Raw genomic sequence first — 21,954 nt, 5'->3', positions numbered from 1 at the left:
TGAGCGCAGTAGGAAGCCAGCGACGCCCTGTGGGTGTGGTCACACCACCGTTTGGGGACAGTGCTCAGCTGCTGCCTGGCAGTGGGAGGTTCAGCGTGGTGCCGAAGCGGGGAGACCAGCGAGGAGGGGTGTGCTTGGCTGGGCTTCAGGAAGGGAGGACTGGGAGGGGGTGCGCCACTGGAAAGACCAGTGAAAGGGGCGCAGGGAGAACAAAATAAGGACTGTGGACAGGTGGGTGTGGACGTGGAGGGTGGACACCGGAGCCTCTGTGTCACATTGTCCAGGCTCGGTGACTGGCAGGCCCTCAGTCTACTCGCTGCAGATGCTTCACACACACTGTCTCCTCTACCCTCCCCTTCCTCTCGCCCCTCGGAACCCGGCCTTCAGGGGTCTTTCGATTCCAGATGAGTAACACTGGTTGAGCTTTTCCTGTAAAGTCACACTGGTTGAGTTTGCAAGGTGCATTAGACATGTTTTCTTGCTCACGCCTCCAAGCAGCCCCTTCAGGGGCCCTAGTCATTTTCTCCGCGTGCCAGCAAGAAACCAGAGCTCGCAAGGTCGGTAACTCCCTGAAGTTACACAGCGTACCATGCAGGGTCCTGGGCGAAGTGGGACTCCGCTCACTAAAGCAGTCACTGTCTTTATTAAAATTAAATTAATTGGAGTGACATTGGTCAATAGGATCATATAGGTTGCAAGTCACATCTCTACGATACATGAGCTGTATATTGTATTGTGTGCCCACCACCCAAAGTCAAATCATCTTCTGTTACCATTTACTACCTCCCACACCCTCCCTCTGGTAACCACCATACTGTCATCTGTCTGTGTGTCTGAGTTTCAGTTTTATATCCCACACTAGAGGCCCGGTACATGAAAATTCATGCACTGGATGGGGGTCCCTCAGCCCAGCCTGCCCCCCTCACAGTCCGGTAGCCCTCAGGGGCAGGAGGCGACCTGGTGATCAGGGGAAGGTGACACCCCATCACACCTCTGCTGCTGCCACTGCCGGCAGCGCAAGCCTTGGCTGGCCCTGGGCGGCTGGGCAGCCGCCATCCGAGTCTTGCCTGCGCCTTGGCCGGCCCTGGGGGGCTGGAGGGCTGAGGGGACTGGGGGACTCCAGAGGCAGGCGTGCGGAGCAGCCGGACCCGCCTGGGGGTGTGCCTGGCCGTGCTGCGTGCCTGCCGCACCGGTGGGGCTGAGGGGAGTGGGCACTGCCATCTTGTGGCTGTGGGCGCAGCCATCTTTGAGGGCGGGCAGTCAGTTAGCATATTCCCTCCTTATTGGCTGTGGGTGCCACCATCTTTGTGAGGGCGTGATGATCAATTAACATATTCCCTCTTTGTTAGATAGGATATGAGTGAAATCATATGGTTCTTAGCTTTTTCTGACTGACTTACTTCACTCAGTGTAATACTTTGAAGGTCCATCCATGTTCTCGCAAATGGTGCTATTTCATCCTTTCTTATGGCTGAACTAGAGGCCCCGTCACAAGATTCGTGCACTGGGGGAGGTGGGGGACCCTCAGCCTAGCCTGCTCCCTCTCACAGTCCGGGAGCCCTCAGGGGATGTCCGCCTGCCGGCTTGGGAGCAGGCCTAAGTGGTCAGTCGGACATCCTTAGCGCTGCTGCCGCTGCTGCACTCACCAGCCTTGAGCTGGCTCCCTCTGTGGGATCACACTGACCACCAGGGGGCAGCTCCTGTGTTGAGCATCTACCCCCTGGTGGTAAGTGCACATCATAGCAACTGGTCATTCCACCGTTCAGTCGATTTGCATATTAGCCTTTTATTATATAGGACTAGAGGCCTGATGCACGAAATTCATGCAAGAGTAGGCCTTCGCAACCCCGGATGCCTCGGCAGCCCTCACAGCCCCAGCTTTGTCCAGAAGGTCATCCAGACAGTCGTTCCACTGTTTGGCCATTCGGTTGATTTGCATATTACACTTTTATTATCCTAATGCAGTGGTCGGCAAACTCATTAGTCCACAGAGCCAAATATCAACAGTACAACGATTGAAATTTCTTTTGAGAGCCAAATTTTTTAAACTTAAACTTCTTCTAACGCCACTTCTTCAAAATAGACTCGCCTAGGCCGTGGTATTTTGTGGAAGAGCCACACTCAAGGGGCCAAAGAGCCACATGTGGCTCGTGATCCGCAGTTTGCCAACCACGTTCCTAATATATAAAAATCCAGGGGCCATCAAAACCGAAACAACCAGACAGACGATCGAACAGCAGGCTGCATGGGGCGACAAGGCCAGCGGCGAGGAGGGGAAATGGGGTGTGACCAGGCCAGCAGGGGGGGGCAGTTAGGGGCGATCAGGCAGGCAGGCAGGTGAGCAGTTAGGAGCCAGTGGTCCTGGATTATGAGAGGGATGTCCATCTGTCGGACATTCCTCAAGTGGTCCTGGATTGGAGAGGGTACAGGCTGGGCTGAGGGGACACCGCCCCCCCCCCCCCCCCCCGTGCACAAATTTCTTGCACCAGGCCTCTAGTTATAGATAGTTCCATTCATTTATTTTTGCTTTTACTTCCCTTGCTTTTGGGGTCAAGTTCATAAAATGTACTCTATGACCAAGGTCCATATTTTTAGTACCTATGTTTTCTTCTATGTACTTCATTGTTTTAGATCTTATATGTACGTCTTGGGTCCGTTTTGAATTAATTTTTATACATGGGTTAAAGCAATCACTCTTAAACCACTCACAGCCTCCCCACTGTCCCCTCCCCCAGCGTCCTAGGGGATTTTCAAATCTCCCGCAGCCTCTCAGCCATTGCCCTGGGACTGAGTAGGCACAACACAGGAAGTGTGCCCCAGGCCTCCGGCTGCCCCCTGTGCCTTGTATCTCGGGTCTGCCATCTAGTGGCCACTGCCTTCCTATTTCTCCTGGAAAAAAAAAAAAAAAAAGCGCTCCCACATATAAGACAGCGCTGTAAACAGGAGCCTTCTCAGACTTAGAGAAAGAGCCCAGCAACATAAACAGGATATTGCCAGTAAGTTTTCCCATCCATCCAACAAACATTTAAACAATGCACACACACACACACACACACACACACACACGCACACACGCACACGCACGCACACACGCGTGCACGCGCACAGTTTTTCCACTGGAAAGTGAGCTCCCTGGGCAGTGATTTCTTTTTTCTGTATTGCTCACTAATGAACCTCAAGAGCCTAGGGCATTGCATTTGCATAGCAGACATGCCACAAATACTTGTTGAATGTAGAATAAATGAATGCCTAGCATTTACTGCATCTTTCTTACTAATGGATGTGTCCATTTTCTCAGTTAATCTTGATGATAATTTATGCTCATTGAGAGGTAGGCACTGTTGGGATGCCCATTTCTCAGATGTGGAGACCGAGGCACAGAGGGACAAGAAGCTCGCCAGGTTTGGGGCGAGCTGGCTCTGACTGAGGTTTTCTGACTTTAGAGACCCTGGATTTAACTACTGTGCGTAGTGCCTCCGTGCACATCCACTGTCTGCCAGACCTGGTGTGTGGCACAGCCACCTTTAGACAAGGGGCAGGGACCACCAGCCATTCCCTCCAATCTCTTCACTTGAGTGACGCTTCCTTTCCTGCAGTGCTGTGACAGGGACAGGGAATGGAGGGAATTCAGAAACTGGCTGCCAACAATGAGTCCGTCACTAGCGAGCTCTGTGGCTGTGTGACTGCACAGTGTCCCAAACCTCCATTTCTTCATTTGTCGAAGGCAGAGACTGAGTCAGGGTCTCTGCCTTCCCTTTCAGCTCCGGCATTCTACTGTTTCTGTGACTCCCAAGGAGCCTGATAGGAGCAGAAGACAGAAGACCACTTGTTACTAGGCAACCAGCACCCACCTCACCCATGTTGCCATGGTGATGATGAAAGTTGGGCTGATCAAATTACCAGCTAATTGCACATGAGAGCTCAAGGTCTGTCTCTTGCTTGCTTGCTGGCTGGGTCTTACTTCCTTGTTTTCCTAGGAATTATGGAGAGATCTCCCCACCCCCACCCCCACCCTCTGCAGTGTCCCCAAGGCAGTCCTAGTGCAGCACATACCTGGACATAGAAAGCCTGGCTGTGTCTCTGAGCAGCTGTGTGACATTGCACAGGTTACTCAGCTTCTCTGGGCCTCCCTTTCCTCATCTGGAAAATGAAGGTGTTAGAATAATGATCCCTGCCCCAGGCTCTTCCCCGCTCTCAAATCCTGTGATGCCTAGGAAGCCTGTCAGGGGAGCCAACCACACTGTTACTAGGCAACTAGCAGGCTCCCTGCCCAAGTTGCCTTGGTGACTGCATGCTGGAGGGAGGGGAGTAACTGCTCAGCTAATTGCTTAATTATTTATGAGTGCCTCAAGTCCTTTTTGTTGTTTTCGTTGCTAGGGGCTGTGCGGTCACCTTCTCTTCCTCTCTCCTGCCACCCAAGTCTTCTGACTGCCTGTTACTCGAAGCACATTGGCCTGGACCTCAAGCTGCCACGCGTTAGTCCTCCTCTGTCATTTCCGAGAGTGGTGGCCTCAGGTGAGTCACCTCACCCCTCTGGGCCTCAGTTTCCTCATTTGTAAAATGATAGGTTTGCTTAGATAATCTTCAAATTCCTTTTCTACCCTGAAATTCTAATTCCTGCTCTCGAGTTACAAAGGGGGAAGACGAGAGGAATTTTCCCAATTTGTTGTCTTCTAAGGATGATTCTGAAGAGCAGTGTTCCAAACAGGAAGGGGATGGAAGTTATGCTCATTGCTCTCTCCTTGCCTCTTAGTGACATTACCTGACCTCTCATTAATCTAAAGGTCATTTAATTTTTTTTCTATCTCCTATTTCTAAAATAGATTTTGAGGGTTTGTATAAGATGCATGTGTGAAATTAGATCATTGCAGTAAAACTAGGAGTAAAGTAACACAAAAATAGTGATGCTCCTTCATTGGTTAATATTGATGTGATTGAGCATCAGACGTAATACTGAGCATCCTGGAAGCTGAAGCAAGAGAGGGAGGTACATGAACGTGACTCAATGAAGAAGAATGGCCAGACTATTCTTCTAGCTTCTGAAAGTAACTTATCATGTGTATAGACTGTATTAGCAACTACAGATAAAACTTTTTAATAACCCTTTCTTGCCGAGGGTGTTGTTAAAGAACATAAGGTAGAAGTTCAACTTGATAGTTTGACTTGTTTTGATCATTAGAAAGCAAAACTGCCTTTCTACCAATGCTTTAGAATTTTATGAACATAAATGTCAACTGGTAAATATAAATTTTCAGAATCAACTATTATTTATAAATTAATGCTATATAAATTAATGTAACCACTTACACAGTAATTTAGCAAAATGTATCACATGTTTAAACCTAGACAAAATTTACACTTTCCTAAGTTCTGAAATAAACTGGTACAGATGAGGAAAGACATCAAATACAAAATTGTTTATGGTAGCATTATTTATAAAAGATAATGACTCCAGACCACCGAAATCTTGAGGGTAGTGAATTAAATTATATTACTTCTTTAGAACCGATTGCTTTGTGGCCCTTAAAATGAAATAGACCTATATATTTTGATATGGAAAAAAATCTTTAAATATATAATGTTAAGTAAGATAAGAACGTGCAACAATGGTATAAAATTCTTCTATTTCTGTTCTGAAAGATACAGATAGGTGTACAATGTATATCTAGATATATGCTTTTATGTGCATACTTGCATTTTCCGGAAGGGAACTGAGCGGGGTTTCCTCTGGGCAGGAAGACGGAAGCCTTGGGAGGGAGGAAGGCTGTTCATTGCCTGGTTTTACCTGTGCACCGTTAGGCTTCGTCAGAGAGGCAGTAGCGCCTGACAGTTGAAAGCCCCCCTCCGCTGTCTGCACACCGGTGTTCCCATCCGGGCCCTGTCATTTATAGCTGTGTGGCCTTGGGTTCGTTTACCTTCTGCGCTGCTCTTCCATGAAATGGGCCGATAATAGTACCTTCCTCATTGGATTTTTGTGAGGGTTAAATGAGTTAAGTATGAAGTACTCAGAACAGCCTAAACAATGCCATATATGTATTTTCTTGAAAAAATAAAAGGAGAAAATTTAAAAAATGCATCTAACCAAAAGCACCCCAGTGTCTCAGAGTTGGGGGACTTTATAAATATGTCCCTGCTGCCACCATCACATGCTGGACAGGAACTATGTTAGCGCGCTGGCATGTGACTGGAGGTAGCGGGTTTGATTCCCAGTCAAGGGCACATGCATACCTGGGTTGCAAGTTCAATCTCTGGGCTCCCTTCGGGGTGCATGCAGGAAGCAACCAATTGATGTGTCTAGCACCTCTCTCTCTCTCTCCCTCTCTCTCTCTCCCCCTCTCCCACTCCCTCTCCCACTCCCTCTCCCTCTCTCCCTCCCTCCCTCCCTCCCTCCCACTCTCTCTAAACACCAATTGAAAAAATATCCTTGGGTGAGGATTAACAAAAAAAATTATGTTTGAAGCAGGAATCAAAAAGCAGGAGTCTGGTTGTCATTGTCATTTTATCTGGACTTGAATACCTTTTTAGGGAAGGCACCTGTCAGGGGGTTTGCAGTAGACATCTCCGATGCCTGTGCTGGCCCTGAGCCCATCCGGATGTGCAGCTCCTGTTCTGGCCCATCCCAGTGAATGCTCAAGCGAAGAGCGGAGCATATATTAGGCCAGGTGGAACATCTATGGGAACCGGAACTGTCACAGACTAGAGAGGGACAATCCAGAAATTCAAGGTTAAAGAGAGGGCCGGTGCCTGTGCCAGTTATGACAGATGCTCACATGCCCTCACACCTCGCCTGTTCCTTTGAGAGTGACGCAGACCCAGAGAGGCGCTGTGCCAGGAGGTCCCTCCGAATCTGCTGGCCACAGGGACTTCTCTGGGTTCCTCCTCCTCCCGCAGGTGCCCTGGGGCAAGCCTGGAGCACTCCAGCTGGCTTTGGGAACTGCCTTTGAAGTTGGCCACACATGGGGCCAGGCTTGGGCCCCTCACTGTATGCCCGCACGTGGTGGCAGCAGAGAGGGTGGGCTGGGGGCTCTAGGCCCTCCCAGTCAGCTGAGTTTGGAAAGTGCTGTCACCGTGAGGAATGTAAGGCTGACCTGTTACAACTTCATACCTGTGTCCGTGTTCCTGGCCCTTTCTATTGCACTCCGGCATTCCAGCGTTTGGCTGGAGGGTCCCATTGAATCTGTCTGTCAGTCACACCCAGCTGCGCTCCCCTCTGCCCTTTCATTCCTCCATCCCTACCCCAGCCATCTGCCAACCCACTCCTCCTTCCCTCCCACCATCCAGCCATCCCTCCCTCTTTCTGTAGCTCGTCCACTCAGCTGACTTCTTGTCTGGCTACAGAATTAGCCGCTTGATCAAGGGTCCTGGGTTCGATTCACGTCAAGGGCACATGCCAGGTTTGCGGCTCTATCCCCAATGTGGGGTGTGAAGGAGGCAGCAATCAATGATTCTCATCATTGATGTTTCTATCACTCCTTCTCCCTTCCTCTCTGAAATCAATAATAAAATGTATCTATAAAGAATTGGCCGCTTGATCCGTATTGCTCCTCCACCCCCATAGCCTGCCGAGATGTCCCAGGCCGCCGCTCTGCCCTCCCTCCATGTCATCCGTGCGGGTTTCCACGCTGCCCCCCCTCGCCCAGGACCCGCCAGCTTTCGTTCGGGGCCTGGCACGGGGCGGCGGGGCCAGGCGGGGGCGGGGCCAGGCGGGGGCGGGGCTTTGGGCAGGGGCGTGGCCGGCGGGGCCGTGGCCGGGGCGGGGCTTGGCGCGGGGCGGCGGGGCGGGCGCGGTGACTCAGCCGCCCGCGCCTGGCCGTCCGCCGGTCCGGGCCCGGCAGGCGGGGCGCAGAAAATGGCGAGGCCCCGCGCCGCGCCCGCCCCCGCGCCGCCCGGCCTGCAGCCGCTGTCGGCGCCGCGGCCCGAGCCGGGCGGGGTCCCGCTGCACTCGCCCTGGACCTTCTGGCTGGACAGGTGAGGCCTGGCCGCGCGCCGCGGGCCTGCGCTCCGCTTTGTCTGGGCTCCGGGGCTCCGGGGCCCCGGCCGGCGGCCCGCGGCTCGGAAGCCGAGGTTGGGGCCGGGGCGAGCGGCTGGGAGCGAACCGGCGCGGCTCCCGAACTTTCGGCCGCACCTTCCCTTTTCATCCCCCTGAAAAGGACGGCCGCGGGCGAGCGCGGGCCTGGCGGCGGGAGGTGGAGGGCCAGGTCACCCCGCGGGACTTGGGGCGCTCGGGACGCGACCTTGGCCTTGGCCTTGGCCTTGGCCTTGGCCTTGGCCTTGGCCGGGACAGCCGCGGGCGAGAGGACGGCCCCGCGGGCGGCCACGCACACCTCTCCCCACTCTGGTCCGAGCCCTTGCCGGAGCCACGCACCTGCCAGGCCCGGGGACCCAGGGCGCCCACTTGTCAGTTAAGCGGGGACAGGGATGCTCTCGGGGGACAGCTGCGTGCGTTTCCTCAGAAACCCTCCCTGACCACGCGTGTGGGTTGGCGCACCCACCCGCACCCTTCTGTCCTCCCTCCTGATGCCCAGTGCTGCCGCGGTGTGTTGTGTGCGTGTTTCCTCTTCATCTGTCTGTCCCTCAACTCTCCCCTCTGTTAAGGCCAAAGCAGGGACTTAGCGCCGCATCACAACACCCGGAGCAGAGCCTGGCACACGGAGCACGAGAAGGCGAGAGCCCCTGAGTGGACTCACTGCACCCTCAGTAGTAAGCCCAGTGTGACCCTGCTGCTTTTTTTTTTAATTTCTTTATTGATTAAGGTGTCACATATTTGTCCTCATCCCCCCATTCCCATCCCACACCCCTCCCCACGGATGCCCCAACACCCTGTTGAACTTAACCATTGGTTAGGCTCATATGCATGCACACAAGACCTTTGGTTGATCTCTCCCCCCTCCCCCCACCCTCCCCTATCCTCCCTCTGAGGCCCGATAGTCCGATCGATGCCTCCTTGTTTCTGGTTCTGTTCTTGTTCATCAGTCTATGTTGTTCATCATTTCCCCTAGGTGAGCGAGATCATGTGTCACTAGAGATATATGAACTGAATGTGAGATGAGCAATAATAGTTATGCTGACAGGCAAATGAATCAGTCTGTAGTGAGTTTCTTTCTGGACCAACAGTTCTTTTGAGACCCAATTTCAATGTCCACCAGTTCCTTATGTGTACATGTCGGCACTGACCCCTCAGCTCTGGATGGTGGACAAATGGTGGTAATGCAGGTCCGATTCCCTCTGGTTGGGTCTCGGCCGGACCCAGGGGCACGGCTTCATCTGGACACAGGGGCACATGGCCTCACCCGGACCCAGGTGCGCGCGGCTTACCCCGGACCCGGGATCCAGCCTCACCCGGATCCAGGGGCACATGGCCTCACCTGGACCCGGGATCCAGCTTCACCCGGACCCAGGGGCGCATGGCCTCACCCGGACCCAGGGGCGCGTGGCCTCTCCCAGACCCAGGGGCACATGGCCTCACCCAGACCCGGGATCTCGCTTCACCCGGACCCAGGGGCGCGTGGCCTCACCAGGACCCGGGGCGTGTGGACCCTGCTGCTTTTTGTTGGGGGGTTTAAGTGGCCTGGCCAAGGGTCTCAGCGTCGGGGCGGTAATTTTGTTGGAGGCTGTAGCCTGAAGCGTTTCCCTTCCCTTTTCTGGACACTTAAAACCCTGCCCTTTCTGGTTCTCGGAGGCCCCTCTTAGTTGTGTGTCTGCTTTGTCTTCACCCCTCTCCTCTGTTTCCTCCACCCCCTTAGTCCTCTTGTCTCTGCCCACACCAGTGAGCTCATCCCGTCACAAGGCTCTCCGCTCACTGTGCACTCTGACCCCCAACCTGGCGCTGCTGTGTCTGCGCGGGGCTCACACACCCCGCAGTGTGCCCGGCCTGCCCCCTCCACCTGTCCAGCTCAGACCGAAGCAGGCCGCACAGCTCCTTCCTTCCGTCTGCCCAGTCAGAGACCTCGGCGTTTCTGTGGTTCTCTCCCCACCTTCCCCCCTCTCCTCTCCCCTGCCTTTCTCCCTACCCTCTACGTCATTACCAACAAATGCTGTGGATTCCACCATGAACGTGGGTCCAGAATTCAGTTCGCTGTCGCCGCCTGTGTCCTAGCTGCTCTCCTTGCCCCTGCCGCCCGTTCCCTCACCGCAGCCGCAGTGGCCCTCAGACCTAAGCTCAAGCTCGCTGCCTTTCTGCTGTTTCACTCAGAGCCAAAGCTAAAGTGCTTACAGGAGCCCGTGGGATTCTGCAGCATTTCCTGCCCCCCCTCCCCCCCCTTTGTCCCTCTGTCTCCCTGTCACTCTCCCTCCTGCCTCCATCCTTCTGGCTCTCTGGCCCCTTCTGACTCCCTTATCCCAGCACCCAGCACGGTCCTCCGCCCCCCAGGTCCCCGCCGGAAATGCTCTTCCCTCGTTCTTTTTCTGGTTCCTGCTCAGATGTCACCTCAGGGCGGCCATTCCTGAGCCCTGATACCCAATGGCAGGCAGCTCCAGACACACCCCCCCCCCCCTTTGCTCTCTGGGATTAGCCCCCTCGGCTGTCCTCTCCTTAGAATAAGCTTCATGGGTCTCTCCCCGCTCTGACCAGCGCAGGTGCCGCACCAAACGCCTCGGGCGTCGCTGAATTCCACCCCAGTGGCTTTCCCTTCCCGCCGGCCGGGTCGTCTGCTTTGTCATTTGCAAATCTGCATCTCCAGCCCTGCCTCTCGCCTGTGTCTGGAGGCGCGCTGCCTGCCCGTGCTGTGCAACATACCACCTTCCTCCCGGTGTTTCAGAGGTGAAGTTTCCCTGTGCCCTGGAACCCGCTCAGAATGGTCATTCCCCAGCTCCCTGCCCTCTGGCACAGCCGCGGTTTGACTGTCCCTCGCCGCCTGAGCGAGCTCTGCGGTGAGGTTGCGTGTCCTAGCAGCCCTTTTGCCAGAGCAGATCTGGTTGGCTTTGTGGTTGGTTGGTTGTTTTTAGGAACCAGCCGCTTTAGTCTGAAAAAAAAAAAAGGCTTTAAAAAAGTGAAAACTGTAGACGTACACATTGAGGCACAGACTTCTCTGTCGCTGCGTTTGCTGTGCGACCCATTCCTTTTTAGCCGCATCGCCTGCCTCTCCCCAACTAGAGTCCACTCATCCTGTTGGTTCTTGGTGGTGACGGCGGCCTGCGGGTCCCTCTGGCCGAGTCTGGACTGAACCCCTGAGATTGGGCCACAGTGCTGTTTCTGCGTGGGGTGCCCTCTCCCCTTCGTCTCCTTGAAAAGCTGCCCTGCATCCCTCAGGCCTTGCTAAGATGCTGAGTCCGTAACTGCCCTCCCGCAGCCCGCGGCCCAGGCAGGACGAAGCCACCACCTCGTGTTTCCACAGCAGCGCTCACCGGCTGGAGTTGCTCTAAGGATCATCGGTCCCTCTTCTTGGTTATGAGGCTCTAACTGCCTCTTGTGTGACTCCTGGGAGTGCACATGCCAGTGCACATAGTAGGTTCTTAGTGAGTATCTGTGTTCTGTGTTTTTAGTCATAGAGGTGCCCTGTCACAGGCAGCTCCCACCAGCCCCACCCCATCGGGTTTAGCTCCACTCAGCCATATTTCTTCACGTGCAGTCTCTTACCCTGACCTCCCCGTCACCGAGCTGCCGGGCTGTGCTTGTTAAATCAGGCTCCCCACCCGCCCCCCTCACTCAGTGAGGCCTCTGGGGCGGGTGTGCATTGTAACAAATGCCTTAGGCATCACACGTTGAGAATTACTGCTCTGTTTATTGGTAAGGTTGATTGGGCATATGAATTCCTGGTCACTGTGCTAGGTGCTGAGAGTGCAGAGATGAGGACAGGTTGGCCTGGGCCACCCAGGAGCGGTGTCTCGCATGCTGGGTGCTTCCACAGAGCCCAGTTCTCGAGGGACCCGCCTTTCAGGGTGTGATGCTTTCAGATACGTTCGAGTTGTGTGCTCCATGATGATAAGCCTGATCCATGGAGGCGGGGCCCAGCTTGGCAAAGAGGACCCCCAAATCATCCTTGTTCACAGAATGGCCCGGGGACTAGGTGAGGCAGGGACTGCATGGAAGGCACAGCTGGCAGGTAGAGGGGCTGGCATCTCGGCTGTTCCTGTCCTTTTTCCGTCGTTCTCGCCTTTCTGAAACTACAGGCTCTCTTAAGGCCCAGGATTTCATTTTGTGTACGGGACAGGGGGCTCTGGCCTAATGGGGGGCACAGCCTGTCCCGCCGTGGGTCCGTGGGTGCTTCTGCAGATAGGCCTGCGGCCTCTAAGCATCCTCTCCCAGAAAAGTTACTAGTTCTTACCAGTACTATCTGTTCAAAGATACACTTTCTCTTTTTAATACTAGAGACGCCATTTCCTTATTTTCAAACTAAGACAGCTCGCAAGACTTTAGGGATCTGACATGATGGCAAGTCGAAGCTTGGCCTTGCTTGGTTCAGCACACTGACGGGAGCGTAGTTACACAGCGGCCTCTTCACCCGCCCCCAGGCACTGGAGGAGGAAGTGTGTATGGAGATCAAAAGAGTCCCAGTTGCTACTGCCAAGGAGCTTGTAGGCTAGGAATGACAATAGCAGGGGAAAATGAAAAACGCAGAAATAAAGCATTCAGATTGTGTAGATCGTTTCAATGGATGCATTATTCAATGTTAATAATATGCCCTGAGTCATTTTTGCATGCGACTCTCTCAGGCAGCAAGCTGCTGTAACCACAAGCCACAGATCTGTCTAAACGTGATGGAAATGAAATCTGTCCAAAAGTGATTTAAAGGAATGAGTGATCTCAAAGGGACACCGTTCGTCACATCCCTGAATTTTCCCTCTGACAGCTGAGCCTGATGTTAACAAATTCCACAAGAAGACTGACTTTCAGGAGACATGTCCCTGGCTTTATAGTTTCCCCTCAATGTTCTCTTCACGGAAATGAGATGATCTCTCAGATTAGGTGGAGTATTGTCATTATTCATGTTCTCATCCAGCATTTTCTGTGCGTGTTCACTGGACATGTGTCTCCATTAGTTGGACATACGGAACCACGTGTAAAGGTCAGACATCTTTTCCCACTCCCCAGTGAATAGTAACTACACTCACTCCAGTGTGCTGGGTGGGCACCGCACGGACCGTCGTCTTCACCCGTTCTCCTGTCTTCCTGCCTCAGCCCGTCTGGCTTTGGTGGGCCAGTTACTTTCTTCTCACGTCCAGCCCCAGGAAACGACCTGAGCTGCACACCTCGTAGCCCCTGTCGGGGTGGCATTGTTGCCAGGGACCCTGGTGGCATCTCCCCCGCCCTGCACTCTGCTGCTGCCCACGGGTGCCTCGATGGGTGGTGGGAGAGGAGAGGGCAGCAAGAGCAGGGGGTGGGCCCAAGAAGGGGGACATAACTTAAGGTGGGGCAAGAGGTGTTGGTGACCCGCCGTCGGTATGTGACACCGTGCTGGCTGACCGCTCGGTTCCCAAAGGGAGGCGTCCTCTTCACACCAGGCGGCCAGAGGAAGGACCCGACCTGCCGAGACAGGCTCACTGAGCCTGCATTTCCTGGTCTATAAAGTGAGGACAGTAATGCCCACGTGGCAGGATTGCTGTAAGGGTTTGAAATAATAAATTTAAAACCCTTTCATATAGCATGTGCTCAACAAAAGGAAGCCATTATTACAGTAATATCACTAAATCAGAGAGAAAACTCCTGGAGAAACAGTTCAAACTCCTTCACCTGCTCCTCCGGGCAATCAGTGCCAGGGCGGAGTCTCAGCCCGCGGAGCGCAGGGCGGTGGCACCAACTCCACGTGTGCACACAGCCCTGACTCAGGCCGTGGTTTGCACCAGCTCTGCCTGTACCTCCTACCAATGCTCCACGTCCGCGTGTACACTCCTCAGCCGCTGCTCCCGCGGCCTCTCCCAGGCAAATAAAAGAGGTCTTGACCGTTGTTTCTTTGCCTTCGGAGTCTGGGGGATTCAGAGAGCAGACGGCCAGTTCTAAACTCCGGGGACAAGGGCTCTGTCTGTCCCCTCAGCTAAGAGGTGTGCAGTGACTCTGTTGATGAAATAAATGATAAATCCTCTGAGACGTGCGGCGTGCTCGCGGGGTTTCTCGGCGTTTGGGACTAATACCTCCGTGTTGCGGGCTGCCGTGTGCACTGCAGGAGGCTCAGCAGCAGCCCAGCCTCCCGCCACGATGCCAGTCGCATCCCATTCCATGGTGATGACCAGAAATGTCTCTGGCTGTGGCCAGTGTCCCCTGGGCCACACCACAGAGGAGCATTCTTGGCCTGCAGAGAGAGGGCTTAGTTAGGGTTCTCTTGGAAGATTTGGGTTTGTAACAGGAATGCAGTAAAAAGACCTTTAAACGATAGGAGAACAGGTCTGGCCAGCTTTCTCATTGATTAGAGCGTCGCCCCTCGGACTGAAGGCTCACAGGTTTGATCCCCTCAGAGGCCAGTCCTTTGGTTGCAGGCTCAATCCGCGGCCCTGGTCAGGGCATGTGCAGGAGGCAACCAATCGATGTCTCTCTCTCATCGATGTTTCTCTCTCTGCCTCTCCCCCTCCCTTCCACTCTAAAAACCAATGGAAAAGGATCCTCAGGTGAGGATTCACCGCAAAAGAGAGGATACAGTGAACGTGTGATACAAGAACGGATGTCCCCTCAATGGGAACCCACTGCAGACAGGGCCTTCCAGCTGCCACACCGGCTGTTAGCGTAACAGGAAGGGCAGTGTGGCTGGGCTGCCAGGCCTGCAGCTGCGCCCTCAGCCCCCTGCACGGCTGCTTGCAGAGCCCGAACCGCAGACGATCCAGCTGGTGGGTCAGCATTGGAGCAGGAAGTGCAGCGCACGCTGGTCTGTGTCGCAGGCGCCCGTCCCGGAGAAACCTCTGCTTGTCGGCCCCGTTGGACGCCGTTCTGTGGCTGTGGCCCAGCATTGCTCTTGCAGAGGCCCGAGGCTCAGAGGTGAGGTAGGCACCTGGGCACCTGGCAGTGACTGCCGGAATCAGCTGTGGCTCACGGAGTAATGCCCTGCATGCATTGCCCAAGCCAGACATTACCACCACGACGTTCCACAGCTCCACCTCTTTCTTTGGTGCCTGGGTATTCCTAAAACTCTGCAGCATTGGAAGGAGCCTTCCCTCAGAATCCAGAGATTAAGGAAGTTAGTTTCCGGAGAACCTGACACCTTTCCTTCCACACAGCGATGGGTCAGCATCAGAACGAGCTGCTGGCAGCAGGAGCCTGCTGGTGTCCGCGGGGCCCTCCCCGGCTCCGTAGGGAAGATTATGCTGAGGAAGTTATGTGGACACAACCTAGTATTAAAAATGGGATTCAGCCCCAACCGGTGTGGCTCAGTGGATAGAGCGTCGGCCTGTGGACTCAAGGGTCCCGGGTTCGATTCCAGGCAAGGGCATGTACCTTGGTTGCGGGCACATCCCCAGTAGGGAGTGTGCAGGAGGCAGCTGGTCGATGTTTCTAACTCTATCCCTCTCTCTTCCTCTCTGTAAAAATAAATAAAATATATATTTTTAAAAAATGGGATTTACCCCTAGCTGGTTTGGCTCAGTGGCTAGAGTGCCAGCCTTCGGACTGAAGGGTCCCGGGTTAGATTCTAATCAAGAGCACATGCCCAGGTTGTGGGATCGATCTCCAGCAGGGGGCGTGTGGGAGGCAGCCGATCGATGATTCTCTCTCATCATTGTCTCTCTCCCTCTCCCTTCCTCTCTGAAATCAATAAAAATATATTTTTTTAAAAAATGGGATTCAGCAAAGTCTGTGGCCTGAATGAGAACACACCTAGAGCCACTTGCAGATGCCATAAAAAATGTCAGTAGGGCTTGACTGGACAGTCGGGCGCAGAGCAGGAAGTCTCGGTGGTCACCTGCATTCTGACCAGGCTCTGTGGCCTCAGGCACGTTGCCAACTCCCTCTGGCCTCTGGCCTCTCGCCTGTGCAGTAGGAAGAACTGATGTGACAGCTGCACCCCCTCTGGCCTCTGGCCTCTGGCCTGTGCAGTAGGAAGAACTGATGTGACAGCTGCACCCCCTCTGGCCTCTGGCCTCTGGCCTGTGCAGTAGGAAGAACTGATGTGACAGCTGCACCCCCTCTGGCCTCTGGCCTCTCGCCTGTGCAGTAGGAAGAACTGATGTGACAGCTGCACCGCAGGCGCGCAAGGACTCACTGCCGCGCAGGAGCTGCTGGCGGCGGCGTCCTCGACACCGAGCAGCGCGGCGGCGTCCTTGTTTCATTCACAGACTGGAAACTAGATTTCTTCAAAAAATGTCCTCAGAAATGCGAACCTGAGGGGACCTGAGTGACGGTGAATGACGGGCCCGGCGTGAGCGTGAGTGAAAGGTCGCCAGTGACCTTCCTTGTCGGTTAGAAGGCGGGTCCTCACCATGTGTTTGCTTCAGTTGACGTAATGCTATGAGGTGAACATTCAAATTATTCTCATTCTAAACCTTTAGAAATTGTGGTGGAACTTTAAAAATTTGAAACATGCAATTTTAAAATGAAAAAATAGAAAGTCCATTTACTTCCTTCGGACTGCAACCCCTCCCCTCGCAGGGGGAGCATGCATGCTGAGGGCGGGGGTGGGGGGTGTCTGTGCTGGGCATGTTCACTTGGGAGACCAGCTAAACTTTTCAAAGGGAAAAAGTACCAGTAGATTTTCGTATAAAAGCAATAAATTTTTCATGTGCATATCTCTTCAGAAAAAAATCAAGGTTTTTTTAAAAAGCCCCTCCCCCGCCAATGTTTTCATAATCTTAGCCAACAACAGTGTAGAGGCCTGCATTAAACACAAATCAATATTTGCCCAAGTCAGCCCTCACCCACCAGCCGGGCGGTCCAGGTACACGGTGGACGGGGCTCGGGCACTGAGCCAGCTGCTCCCCACGCCCCGCAGCACACTTAGGAGAGTTTGAGGTGGCAGCAACGTGTCATCATGGTGGTTATTGTGGTTTGCTTTTTCACAAACCAGTGTCCAGCTTCTTTATAAAAACGAGAAGTGCGGTGTGCACTCAGTGCTTTAGGGAGGGTTACTCATCAGACGTTACCTGCTCAGCAGAGACCCCTGGTTTGCCCTCAGACTAATCTCTAACTGTGCTGACTTAGCGGCCTCCAGGCCAGGGCGCTGATTTCCAAAATGTGTTTCTGGCATTCAGGTTCGACACCCAGGGATCATTCACTGGTCCGTAGTCCCGGAATGTCACCGTAGAGCCCTGACATGCCTCGTGTCCCCCCACAGAAGCAGACACCGGGGCCTGGCCCTTGCTCGGCCTTCCCTCACCTGAGCTATGAGTCTTATGCACATCCCAGTGTCAGTGCCTGGCGACCATCCAGGGTCCGCGGACCACTGGGGGTCCGTGAGGTCCGAAAGGTTGGCGACCGCTGATCAGGGAGTTCACCTTCTTGAGGACCCGGGTCTACCTCTGAGGGTCGGTAACGAGTGTCCCTTTCATTGATCCCCACGGGTTAGCCATGAGCCAGCATGCGCCCTCAGCACGCCTGTCTGGCCAGTGAACAGACATGGCGCTGGGAAGCATTATTCTGAGTGTGAATTCTCACCTTAGGCCTGATGTAGCCTGCACATCATTTTTGAGCAAGAACTGCCGAGTTCATGCAGGGAGAGAGAAAACGTGTCCATCACAGTTTTCCAAGGATTGATGACATCATGTCATGCTGCCCGTCCCAGGCAGCTGCCCGGCTTTCCCACGGATAAGCCGTAGTGTGTTGCCATCTAGTGGAGCACAGGCAGGTGGAAGGTGAAGGTATTCTGACCACAGAGACAGAGCTCATCCCATCAGCCATGGGAACGAACTGACTCTCCCAAAGGCGAGTGCTGGGGACACCGTGCAAGTCCCAGAGTCACCAGGCTGACCTTAGTCATCGTGTCCTCCGCACAGACGCTGCCTCTCCGTTCACATCTGCCACGGAGCTAACAGGCGTCTCACACGGAACCAGCCAGGACCCTGCATTGCCAGGACCACCTGGGCGTAGGCAATTTCTTGTCCAAAGTCCTCGGCAATAGGCTTGGTCATTACAAGGTTATTTTAGGGTTTTTAAAATGTGATTTTGAGGTTCCCAGAACCTTTCTTAGATACATTTTAGGTTTTTTTCTACTGAATTCCCACAGAATGAGTAAGTTTATTTTTAGGAAAAGCAAACCCATGACTTCAGAAAGCAGGCATTTCACGTCTGAAATTGCAAATAGGCCCAGGAATGTCAGGTCCGAAGGGTTAGCCCAGCTTCCCTGCTGCTCACGCACTGACTGCTCGCTGCTCTCTGCCCTTCTGCTTGTTGGCTTAGATCTCTCCCTGGGGCCACGGCCGCTGAGTGCGCATCCAACCTGAAGAAAATCTATACGGTGCCGACAGTCCAGGTGAGTCCGAGCAGGAGCACCCCCGTGGTGCGTGCTGGACACTGAGTCTTGCACCCTGACCGCCCTGGGCTCTGCGGTTCTGTCCCGGGCTCTCACCCACGCTGGGCTGGGCTCTGCGGTTCTGTCCCGGGCTCTCACCCACACCGGGCTGGGCTCTGCGGTTCTGTCCCGGGCTCTCACCCACACCGGGCTGGCACCCCATGGTTCTGTCCCGGGCTCTCACCCACACCGGGCTGGCACCCCATGGTTCTGTCCCGGGCTCTCACCTACACCGGGCTGGGCTCTGCGGTTCTGTCCCGGGCTCTCACCCACACCGGGCTGGCACCCCATGGTTCTGTCCCGGGCTCTCACCCACACCGGGCTGGCACCCCATGGTTCTGTCCCGGGCTCTCACCCACACCGGGCTGGGCTCTGCGGTTCTGTCCCGGGCTCTCACCCACACCGGGCTGGGCTCTGCGGTTCTGTCCCGGGCTCTCACCCACACCGGGCTGGCACCCCATGGTTCTGTCCCGGGCTCTCACCCACACCGGGCTGGCACCCCATGGTTCTGTCCCGGGCTCTCACCCACACCGGGCTGGCACCCCATGGTTCTGTCCCGGGCTCTCACCCACACCGGGCTGGCCCCGTGGTTCTGTCCCGGGCTCTCACCCACATCGGGCTGGCACCCCATGGTTCTGTCCTGGGCTCGGTCAGACTCCAGCTCCCTGTGTGGGCTCTGCTTTCCCATCTGGAGGTGCCGGCACCCCGTGGGCCACCGGGAGGAGCTGGCAGTGTCGAGTGTGGACGTGAGGGTCTAAGACTAGTTTCCTTCACGATCAAACGCCACGTCCTCAATTGGGCCATCTCCACCCTGTTAATTTCTGCAAAGTTAGCACCCTGTGCACCTCCTCCAGGCTGAAAGGAGGTGACTAGCAGGGCCCTGGCACATCGAAGGTTCTGTTGTTTCTTCAGAACGTTCCAGGAGGGCGTTTGCCAGTTTCCCTGAGAGAGAGGAGTGATTATCTGTTGGGCAGAAGACTGTCCAGTGGCAGAGTTGCCATCAGAACTGTGAGCGGGGATTGGGCAGGTGGTCCTCTTGTCTGGCCCCTGCGTCATCACGTTAGGCTCACCTCCCACCTGGTCCCTGAGTCACCCAGTGACGTCGCGGTCCTGGCCCTGGAACAGGGAGGAAGCGGGGTTTCCTGCGTGGCCTGTGAAGTTGTCCTGGCAATTAGTTCTGCTTTAATTAATTTTTCCACAAGACAGTCTCAGCACCCACTAAGGGTTATCATTCAGCACAGAGCACGTCCCCTACCCGCCCCCGCCCCTGCCACTTCCTCGGTCTTGGGGCTCCTTGTCCTGTGGCTGCGCTGTTCCTGTCAGACCCGCCAGGGGCACGATCCCCTCTGCTCAGCGTTCCACGCCGGAGGGTGTTGCCACGGTCCTCACAGAGGCGTTCTGCAGCCCCTTCCAGACGAGCCCTGAAAGGTTGGCTCTTTGTAAACTAATTCTCATCCAAACCCTAATGACCACACTGAATGGTGATGCTCGAGCAGGTTAGTCTCGGCCTCCATTTTCTTTCCTATGAAACTGCAGAAGCTGCGCCTCCCGTGAGACGGCCATTAGGACAGACACACAGACATGCACATTTCAGAGTCCAGGCCTGGCACTGTCATATGGCTAGTACTGCTGTTCCTATCACTCCGTTATCCTATGTAATAAAAGCCTAACATGCAAATCCACCAAACAGCCGAATGACCGGTCGCTATGATGCACACTGACCACCAGGGGGCAGACACTCAACACAGGATCTGCCCCCAGGCCCCAGGTCGGTCACACTGCAGATTGGCCCTGATCACCAGCCAGGCCTAGGGACCCTATTGTTGCATGAATTGCGTGCACCGGGCCTCTAGTTTTTATATAATACTAGAGGCCCAGTGCATGAAATTCGTGCACCGGGGCGGGGAGGTGTCCCTCAGTTCAGCCTGCACCCTCTCCAATCTGGGATCCCTCTCACAATCCAACACTGCTGGCTCCCAACTGCTCACCTGCATGCATGCCTGATTGTCCCTAACCACTTCTGCCTGCCAGCCTGATCACCCCCTAACCACTCCCCTGCCAGCCTGATCGATGCCTAACTGCTCCCTGGCCAGCCCAATTGCCCCTAACTGCCCTCCCCTGCCAGCCTGGTCATCTCTAACTGCCTTCCCCTGCCAGTCTGGTCACCCCTAACTGTCCTCCCCTCCATGCCTGGTTGCCCCCAACTGCTCTCCCCTGCTGGCCCGGTCACCCCTAACTGCCCTCCCCTGCAGGCCAGGTCCCCCCCAACTGCCCTCCCCTGCAGGCCTGGTCCCCCCCCCCCCCAACTGCCTTCCTCTGCTGGCCTGGTCACCCCTAACTGCCCACAACTGTCCTTCCCTGCAGGCCATCTTGTGGCGGCCATCTTGTGTCCACATGGGGGCGGCCATCTTGTGTCTTGGAGTGACGGTCAATTTGCATATTACTCTTTTATTAGATAGGATTTCTGTGTACCAGCCACTCTGTCTTCATTCGTTCTGGCTGCTCCAACAGAATTCCATAGACAGCTGGCTTCAACACCCAGGACACGGGTGCCAGCGTGGCTGGCTCCTGTGAGGGCCCTGTCCTGGTTTTCAGACAGCCATGTCCTCGCTGTGTCTTCCCGGGGCAGCTTTCTGCCGCCTCCTGGAGGTGCTAACCCATCCATCCTGTTTACCTGCCAAGGGCTCTGCCCCTGCAGCCCTGTGACTGAGGAGCCCCGGGAGAGGCAGCAGGTGCTTCCCTCCTCTTCCTCCCTCCCACCCCTAGTCCCGGGAGCAGCCTCCTGGGCGTGCAGAGAAGTCAGTTATGTTACAGCATGGGTCAGGGTCCACGCGGCACCACGGCTTCATGCGACGCCATCTACTGTCAGAAGGGCGTGGCGAGGCCCAGCCCCAGCGTCGTGTGGAGGCAAATGCAGAGGAGTGTTTGTTTGGGGACCGCCGCACGGGAGGCCTAGAGCGTGGCCCCGCTGCAGCCAGGGATGCTGTTGAATGTCACGTTAACATTTCCTAGCAGAAAGTTAGAAAAACACAGAGAAAAATCCATTTTGAATGGATAGGACTTAATGAGGATCTGATTTTTTTCCTTAATTCATTAATTTTATAATATAGTGGCATAGTAAAAATCAATACTGGGTATATTAAATGAAGTGTTTTTCTTTTAAAGATATTCTGGAGTGTGTACAATAATATCCCTCCTGTGGCTAGCCTGCCTTTGAGATGTAGTTATCATTTAATGAGAGGAGAGAGGCGACCACTTTGGTAAGTGTCCAGGGTTAACCTGAGGTTAGGGGGAGGGAATGATTGTACCCCTCATTAAGTTTGTGGTGCTGAATTGGAGTGCACAGCACTTTTCTGCAGGTGCTGACGTCATTTGAGCTGTTACTTAATTATGAACTAAGCCCCTCCCACCGCCCTGCTCACAGGGCTCAGGGTGGCGGGAGGGTTTCTCGGGCTCTTCCTGGAGGCCCGTTTGGTCTCAGAGAGCCCTGGCTAGGCTGAGGTGTGGCGCGCGGCCCTTGGCGGTGTGCACCATCTAGGTGTTCAGTCGGACCGTGCAGTTGGTGGGGGGCTGAGGGACAGATCGGGGATGC

At 54.8% G+C, this 21,954-nt stretch overlaps 1 protein-coding gene across 4 annotated transcripts in view; it reads left to right on the top strand.

Moving 5' to 3' along the window:
• Nucleotides 1–21,954, top strand: part of EIF4E3 (eukaryotic translation initiation factor 4E family member 3) — an 86,956-nt gene that overhangs the window by 48,192 nt on the left and 16,810 nt on the right. For 3 of the 4 annotated variants that reach the window (XM_079795123.1, XM_079795122.1, XM_079795121.1), the window contains exons 1-3: nucleotides 7,776–7,968; nucleotides 18,251–18,323; nucleotides 21,528–21,622. In XM_079795123.1, the coding sequence (XP_079651249.1) occupies nucleotides 7,850–7,968; nucleotides 18,251–18,323; nucleotides 21,528–21,622 (287 nt within the window). In that variant the 5' untranslated portion in view covers nucleotides 7,776–7,849. Of the gene's footprint in view, nucleotides 1–3,761; nucleotides 3,927–4,377; nucleotides 4,516–7,775; nucleotides 7,969–18,250; nucleotides 18,324–21,527; nucleotides 21,623–21,954 lie in introns of those variants that run through there. The other variant, XM_079795124.1, reaches the window with a different exon arrangement.

Source organism: Cnephaeus nilssonii (genome assembly GCF_951640355.1).
Source record: "Cnephaeus nilssonii genome assembly, chromosome: 17".
Classification (NCBI taxonomy): Eukaryota; Metazoa; Chordata; class Mammalia; order Chiroptera; family Vespertilionidae; genus Cnephaeus; species Cnephaeus nilssonii.
This window is presented reverse-complemented; position numbering and strand designations above follow the sequence as displayed.